Below are 8,083 nucleotides of genomic sequence, written 5' to 3'. Positions count from 1 at the left end.
CCTTGAAGTACTGTAGATTCTCGATGCATTGCCGGAATCTTTCTCCCTTAACGGCTTGTGGACCTATGGGCATGATTCACGAAGATGGCTGGATGCTCACAGAAAAAACAAGGTGTCTTTTCCTTGAAGCTATGTTGCGCTCATTCGATGGTGATGTGGAGGGCAAAAAAAAGCTTCGCCCTTTCACCAGCTGTACGCAGTTCGCGTGCGGAGCACTCATGTGTGTGCAGGAGAGACGGTGGTGATCGCAGAGGGAGAAAGTGTCATCATTCAGCATACAAATGGTGCCCAAACCTTCGCGCATTCTCATCTGCGAGGCGAGCCTCCACAACCCTTGCCCTATCCAGTAAGCACAAAAACATTGTGCTGAGTTTGCTTGATATGCGAGAGCCGCCTACATTGCAGGACACGCTCTAAGCTCGCACGCCTAAGCTTCTCCTCGCATCCTAGCTTCCCATCGAACGGCTTCGTTATTTGGGGTGTAGCCCCTTCCTCATTCTGTCCCTGCGCGTTTGCCGATACAATGTCGAACAGGCGGTAGCTCTTCTGCTCCAGTTCCTCTGTCGGGAACAGCAGGTGCTGCAGACACGTGATGGCTGCACCGTATCTATGGGCTCTGTCACCGTACATGCGCTTGGCAAGGGTTCAGTTGTGGTAGAGCGCTTGCTGGAGGAGTGGGACATGTGCCGACGCATGAGTGCCTTCCAGCGTGACCTCATCCCGGTCACCAGAGATAATGGTGTAGACCGCAGGCGTCCTTTCAGGTGGGATGAGCGAGTGGAATTTTGAGCGGGCAATGAAGTTCTGCAGAATCCGGTTTTCTACTCCTTCGCTGTCCCCACTGGCGAGTAGTAGTAGTCATTCGCCGTTCCTTCTGTGGCATAATGATGCTCCAGTGGTGGAGATTTCAGTTCCCCTTGAACTGAACGGTGTACCGGAGAGGCACATGGCCTTTACTGCTAGTGGCGTCCCTCTTCTTTGCTCAAAAGATGGACCTTTTCGCGGTAGCAAGCATTGATGACACTCTTTCCCCGAGGCGTTGAAGCGTCTGCGTGTAGTAGAGGCTGCAACCCTGGGCCCTAGCTTCACTCTCTGTCAGCATCACAGCCTTGTCGAAAACTGCTTGAGGCGAGCGAGGAAGGGTCGTTGTTTCCTTCACCGGAGTTCGGAAAAGGATGAGAGATGTGTCGCGAAGGGCAACAAGTCTTTGCCTTCTCGCCGGTCATGAGGAGTCGGCGTGAAACGCACCAGCATAACTCACACAGGGAGTGCGTGAAGAGGGACAGATTTACAGCCCGATTCATTAGCCCCCAATCAAGTGCGCACATTGTCTAGCCCCATCTCCCAGTCCGGCTTCAGTGTTCGTTTTCAAGGTGAAGCTAACGTGCCGGCTACCGTTAGAGGGAGTTTCTCTGACTGCCTTTTCAGCTGCTAGGGGGTACGCTTGAAGTTAGTAAGGTTGTTACTCAGCTCTCCGCGAGCACGTAACGGAAAGGTATGGCCATCTTGTAGTCCATCCTACACAGGTTATGGCGCACTGTTTCTTGTTGCCTTCGTTACGTGAACGAGTTCCCAGCTAAAAAGCGCATGGGTGTTCTTGTGAGTCGAACGCACAAATCGGGGCCGACTGCGTGGATGGGGTGCTGGTGGTACGCCAGAAAGGAGAGCTTTATATGTGAGAAACAAAGCAGGATGCTTCAGAACTGGAATAAAGAAGGGCCTCTAGAAAGGAAACAAATTAGAAGTCTGGGTCGTTTCGATAGCGGATACGCAGTTCTACCTGGTCTGTTTTAAACAGCACCTAAAGGCCGTGTGGTATGTTTTGGGAAATGCAGAGCAATGTAGGTTAGAAAAAACATGAATAGGGAGGTTGGGGAGAAGATAGCAGTTTTGAAAGCGGCAGTAGGTAGTATGCGGGCAAGCCTAAGAACGTTTGATCTTGTACCTATGCTGACATTGATGGCGCCTGTGTGCACAGAAATGTTGTCTGAAGTAGAAAAGGGGAAACCTTTACGTTGGAAGCAGAAGAAAGGAGCTGTAAGTGGAGAAGAGATAAGTAGTGTCACAAAAAGCATGAGCTGTCTTCAGGGCTGGGCCATAGAGGCGCACGTGTGGGCCCTCGACAAGGGTACGAGGTGGGGCTAATGCGTTCATCATCCCATGTCGAGCAAAAGGTGATGCCAGAATGGAAACGCTTGCACCGTCCCTGAAAAGCGGTATGTTGCCAGCAGTACTCGCAGGGGGAAAGGAGAAACACAAAGTGGGTGCGTTTCTTGTGAAGAGGGGATGGGGCCAGGAGGTAGACCAAGGAGAAAGTGGGGCACAGTGTGTTTTCACTGTAAAAGAGACGTTAGAGTTACAATCAACCAGAAAGACGTGTAGGCGTCTCGTACATGGACGACAAGCCGTCAGCGGCGCTCCGTAGTCTCTCGAGTGCGACCGCAGTGGAAAGTGCTGGATTGAGTCCGCGTTGCGTCTGCTGAGGAAGAAACGATGGACTGGTAACATACACCACGCGACGACTGAGTTCGCACAAAGAGGGATGCGGGGAGCTGCCCTCCTCCGGCACGGCAAGTAGAATTCCACGAAGATTTTTGCGTTTCACATCTTGAATACAACAGGTCAAAGAGCTGTCGTCATCGAGAAACACTGCGTGTTTCGAAAGGTGAGGGAAGCGAAGTGTTAGGGGATGCTCACTGGTGAGGTGGTGCTGAGAAGCTCCCCAAGCCTGTAATATGGGGTCTTCATGTCGCAAAAAAGTGGAAGATCGGTCGGGGTCGCCTCCCTCTGGTCCATTGGTGTGCACGAGAAGGTTTGGGTAGTATGGGTACAAGAGCCAAATCTCATACCCCTCGAGAAGCCGCCTTGCCTGCTGTTCCTGGAGAGTTTTGAAGAAGTATATATCCTGGACCTTCTCTGTGCCGAGCGTGCCGCGTCTGTTGAACCGTCTTCGATTCACTATAGCCACGTATTCACAATTGAAGGCATTGGCGTTTCTGATGACTGCACCAATGTTGCGATCGCCAAGTTCGTTGTAGATGAGCAAACTTAACTGGAGACTGTAGCCGCGCCGCCTGTCCTTGAGTAACGCCTTGATGGCGATGTTACTACAGTCTAGTAAGTCCTTCTTGTGCGGGAGAGCGTTTTTTTCTTGAGCCGAACTGTTCGATTGGGGCATGTGCCCCTGTGAGGTACACACTACTGAGTTGCTGAGATGCGAAGTGTTACTGCCCGTCTTCACGGCTCCGCGCAGAACTGCGTGAGCGGCGATAGCGAGAGCGGACAACATCGACAGTGAACCAATAGAGCCGTACTGGGGAATAAAGGTGCACACGTCACAGGCATCCACGACCTTTTGCGAGAGGCCGTTCTCCATGCCGAGGACCAGCTCGATACCAGCTGGCTGGGGTTTCGAGAGACGGCAGTGTGCGAGCTGCACGAGGTGTTGAACGGGGAGTGCATGGGGATGGTTAGGGGTGAGTGCGACGCGAAACTTTGACCGGCTCAAATTCGCGTTGACACGGGAGTGCATGAAAAAGAGACGATTACCGGAGAGCATAATGTCCATCGATGGCGTTGTCTTGGTCATGTTGCTCAAGATTTTGGGATGGTGCACACCAAAAAACATTGCTAGCCTGAGAAGGGACCATGCATTATAGGCAAATTTGATGTCCTCAACTGCAAAGCTGAGCTTTCCGGTTAGGGGGCTCAGTACCTGATTTTGTGGCCATTGGATGTGGTAGCCCCAGGCATCAAAGTCTTTGTGCACGAGTCGCTTCAAGTTACAGAGAAGCATGGGCCTTATATTAAATACTCTCCACGGACTGCGGTGGGCGGAATATATGCGAGTTTGAGAAGAAAGATGCCATATGTGATGTAGAGAAAGGAGGGGCCTATGGTGGCGACATGAAGGGGATGTGGCAGAGCTATTGGGACACACGAAACGGGCGCCCCCCCCCGTTTCTTAGAGCGGCCGTTCTTGGGTTAAGGTACGGGCGCATACAGTGCGAAAAGTCTTGTATCATATGCACCAGAAGAGCGAGGTGCAGAAGGATTTTGTTTCACCGAAGCACTTTGCTGTGCTGCATCAGCTTGGTGCTCTAAAAGAGGCGAGGGGGGGAAGTGGCGATGATGCACGTTGCTTGCTATGGTCGTGTTACGGTGCCATTGGCTGAGTTCTTTCTGCAACCGCGGGAGGTTCCTGAGAGGACGTTAGGGTGAAAACACTACTGTTATGCTTCAGTAGATGATTTGAATGAATGGCTTCGTGGCCTACATGTTTGTAAGCTAATCCATTAACCCTTGTTGTACAATGATTAGGTTTCTCTGAGGGGAGGGTGCCAGTGGAGAAGGATTGTTTCTTTGTCGTTAGCAACAGCTGTCCTCTACTTTGCGTTCCGTTGTTACGTCCCGGTTTTTTATTCGTCCAGCTTCCGGTGGGGATAGGGTGAGTATCTTCGCGAGGGTACCAAGTACGCATATTTCTGGCAGCAACAGCTCCTCTGGTGTGGATGATGAAATCAGCATGTGGTCTGCTTCAACTGAATGACCATGGCAAACGAGGCTTGTGCTAGGGTCAGGTAGGGAGCTTAATGCGTATGGTTCAGGAAAAGTACCTACCTCACCTGTGCGAATCCCGTGTATCTTAAAAAAGGGAGTGTGTTATGTGTTGCACTGAGAGAATAATTTGTGAAGCCTCTGCATCTGCTGCATAGTGCACTCCTAGAGGGGCAACTTCATTGCTGTTAGAGTTTTCCCGTATTTGCCAAGCTGAAAATAGAACATTTTCTCCAGTAAAATAGGAGAGAGAGAAACCTCTAGACCCTGCTGCACTGGAAGGCCACGCACTAGCTTCATAGTCAGGGATCATTGCCGTGCTGGGCTTAGACGAGTGCAATCAATAGAGCAACCTGTATGGTGGACAGAGACCATGAGAGTCATTATCTCCTTTTTTCCTTAACCTCATTATGGTGGCTTTTACGTGGATACTAGTTTGCTTTTCTCGGCTGTAGGAATGGAAGCTTTTAGCGGTAATGTGGGGTGCCATAGAGTGCCTTTCATGACACGCGCCGATCTCGCGCGCAGGGAAGCTGCCGAAGATCACAGGGCCCTTTTGTTGGAAAGGTGGGCGAGCTTCGCGTCGAGAAAAGGCTATTTAGGCGATGAAGAACGTACAAAATGCACAACAGAAACATGGGAGGAATTCGAGGAGCGAAAAGAGCATCAAAAAGTGTTGCTGAAGCGGTACGAGTCGCGCTTACAGGAGAAAGCGGCACGTGCTGATGAGGCTCAAAAGTTGTCAGAAAAAAAAAGTGCAGCTTGCGTTGAGAAGCTCATGGTAGCGGAAGCCGAGCGAAAACGTGCGCTTCTGCAAGCGCGCCACTTTCTCTTTGTCGACTATTATGATTATCAGCAGTTTCTGTTCTGCAATATGCTGACCTTCGTAGAAAACGAAGAAGAGTTGCTGCGGCGCAAGCTCGTCGACACAGAAGATGATCTGATGTGCTTGCTGGCGACACAGTGCCATCTGAGCCATGAACTACAAACTACTCGTGAAAACGAACGCGTAGAGCAAGAAGCTGCTGCTGAGCGGCTCAGAGAATTGCAGCATCAGCAGAGATTGGAGGAGGAAAGGATCCTCAAGGCTCAGCTCGCAGCACAGGAGAGAGAAGCGGCGCAAGCTGAGAAGGAGCAGGCTGAAATGGAGAAGCGCCTGGAGCGGAAAAGGCGAGATGATGAGCGCCGTGCTAAGGCGCGTGCTGAAAGAGAGCAGAGAAGGGCTCAAGAGTGACGCCATTTTCGGTTTGTCATTGCTTACTTGTCTCTCTTCACTCGAGGAACCCGTAGGGAAGGAAGTAATGTTGCTCTGGTACTCCCTTTCTCTACTATGAGAGCGCATGCCACAGTATGTAGATTGCCATTTTGTATCTATCATTCATCTGCTCTTTATCTTCCTGGCAACACAGAAAAGTGAGGGACCTTGGTGGAAATAGAGTTCGCTTTCTCGAGTCAGCACTGTGTTTTAATCCTTTCTGAGTCTGAAAAAGAAAAAGATGTACATGTAGCGTTTTTTTTCGTCGTATCACTGCATAATGTGCTGGACAGGAAAACAAAGAATAATTATGACGTACGCATGGCGATAATGTACATTTGAGGAGCAGCAGATCCATCTTTCAAGTGTCGGATAAATGAAATGGGGGCTCGATCGTGCATTAAGCAATTTCTCTGTTCGAAACGATGCTTTCCTTTGCGGTTTCGAAGAACAGCTGTTGTGGGGAGGTTCACGTAGCCTCGCGTAGCCTGGAACTATCCTGCATAGACGAGGACAGAAGAACGCACTCATGGTAGACTGTGGAAATGTCGTAAAAGAGTTTTGTTTCAATCATGCCTACTCTGCGCCTCCTTGTCTCCTCTGGTCTTTTTTTTTTGCGTCCCCTTCATGCCTTTCGATTCTTCGGAACTGTATACTTCACCTGAAACGATGGCGCGCGCGGGGCGAGAAGGCCAATCGGGGTCTTTATCCTCCTTTTAATAATAGTGCATGAGTGAGTACGCGAATTGAGTTATCTTCTTTTTATTATTGTTTTTTTTTGTTTTTGTTTCTCAGTTTTGCTGTTGTTCTGCGCCGCCTCATCTACTCTAATGCCCCCCAAACGACCACAGGCTCTACAGCAGCTTCATGTTGAACCTAAAGATAAAGCGGTATCGATCACGGATACCATGACTCTAGTGGTGAAAGGGGAAGGGGGCGTCGAGATGCGCGTGAAGCAGACGGGGATAGCGCAAGGTCCTGGTACGCCGTCAGCTAGTGGTGAACCAAAATCAGATGCTGTGATGAACAAGATCAAATTTGAGGATTTACGTATCGGCTCTGAGATAGGAAAGGGTTCTCAAGGAAAGGTACGCGTAGCGCAGCATAAAAGAACGGGCGAAAAGTATGCGATGAAGTACATTGCGTTTGATGGAGATTCAGACGACATGCGTTCCGCCCTGGAGGCTGAGCTTCGGCAGGTCGCTGCGGTGAAGCACCAGAACATCGTCTCGTCCTACGAGGCATTTTTCCGCGATGGTAGGCTGTACATTGTTCTCGAGTACATGGACTGCGGAACTATGAATAATCTTATTGATAGGCATCCCGAAGGCTTTAGTGAAGATATGCTTGCATATATAGCGCGTGAGCTATTCAAAGGCCTGGAGTTTCTGCACCACCTCAATATGATTCACCGCGACATCAAGCCCGCGAACGTGCTGGCGAACACAAAGGGGGAAATAAAAATCTCAGATTTCGGAGTGGCAAAGACACTCTCTGGAGAGGATCTGCAAACCCTCTCCGCACAAGGGTCGGTGCCGTACATGAGCCCGGAGAGAATACAGTCGAAGCCGTATTCCTTTAATAGTGACATCTGGAGTGCGGGGCTGACCATTGCCGAGTGTGCCTTCCGAGAGTACCCTTTTGCCTCCTTGAAGCCGAAATTGTTCGAGTTGTGCCAGGCGATAGCTTCAGGGACGGCGAAGATAAATTGGGATGAACGGGAAACTAAATTTAGCGACGAGTTCAAGGAGTTCATTGAGCTTTGTTTACGCCCAGAGGACACCCGGCCGAGCGCAACAGAAATGCTGAGCCATTCACTGATCCAAAAGGCGAGCAAGGTAAACCCCCTTGAGGCGGGCAAGTGGATGTCCCCGAAAAAGTGAATGGATGCGGTGTAACGGTGACCTTTGGTACTTTCGTAGATGTGCACACTTTGGTGCCGTCGGTGTCTGTGTTGCTGTGTGGGGGTTGCCCGCTATAAACAATTAAAAGAGTGAACTGTCCACGGCATACCGAAGGCGAAAAACGGGATGAAGAGGCAGTGTACTGAACGGTATCTGATGATTCTAGCTGCCAAAAAAAAAAGCGAAGCCTGAGCACTGAAAAAAGGTGAATGTAGTCGTTTTGATGAGACGACCCGTTTGCCAGGTGAGAGAAACATGTGACTTTTGTATACACGAGAGAGAGAAGGAAGTATGTAATTGCATCGCTGTTCGAGTTGCAGTCAATGCCATGCTAATCTCACTCTCTTTCTTCCTTTATCTTTTTTTC

General features: G+C 50.2%; 3 protein-coding genes across 3 annotated transcripts; 2 read left to right on the top strand and 1 right to left on the bottom strand.

The window, feature by feature from the left end:
• Positions 1-2,362: 2,362 nt before the first annotated feature.
• Positions 2,363-3,796, bottom strand: LSCM1_05193 (uncharacterized protein; the record flags this gene model as incomplete). The annotated part of the gene is made up of 1 exon (XM_067322666.1): positions 2,363-3,796. The coding sequence occupies one exon, from the start codon at positions 3,794-3,796 to the stop codon at positions 2,363-2,365; it is 1,434 nt and encodes a 477-aa protein (XP_067178529.1).
• Positions 3,797-5,014: 1,218 nt separating this feature from the next.
• Positions 5,015-5,791, top strand: LSCM1_05192 (uncharacterized protein; the record flags this gene model as incomplete). The annotated part of the gene is made up of 1 exon (XM_067322665.1): positions 5,015-5,791. One exon carries the CDS (start codon positions 5,015-5,017, stop codon positions 5,789-5,791), a length of 777 nt encoding a protein of 258 aa, XP_067178528.1.
• An 851-nt stretch (positions 5,792-6,642) lies between these two features.
• On the top strand, positions 6,643-7,695 carry LSCM1_05191 (uncharacterized protein; the record flags this gene model as incomplete). The annotated part of the gene is made up of 1 exon (XM_067322664.1): positions 6,643-7,695. The coding sequence occupies one exon, from the start codon at positions 6,643-6,645 to the stop codon at positions 7,693-7,695; it is 1,053 nt and encodes a 350-aa protein (XP_067178527.1).
• Between the last annotated feature and the right edge of the window lie 388 nt (positions 7,696-8,083).

Source organism: Leishmania martiniquensis, chromosome 24, assembly GCF_017916325.1.
Source record: "Leishmania martiniquensis isolate LSCM1 chromosome 24, whole genome shotgun sequence".
In the NCBI taxonomy this organism is placed as follows: Eukaryota; Euglenozoa; class Kinetoplastea; order Trypanosomatida; family Trypanosomatidae; genus Leishmania; species Leishmania martiniquensis.
This window is presented reverse-complemented; position numbering and strand designations above follow the sequence as displayed.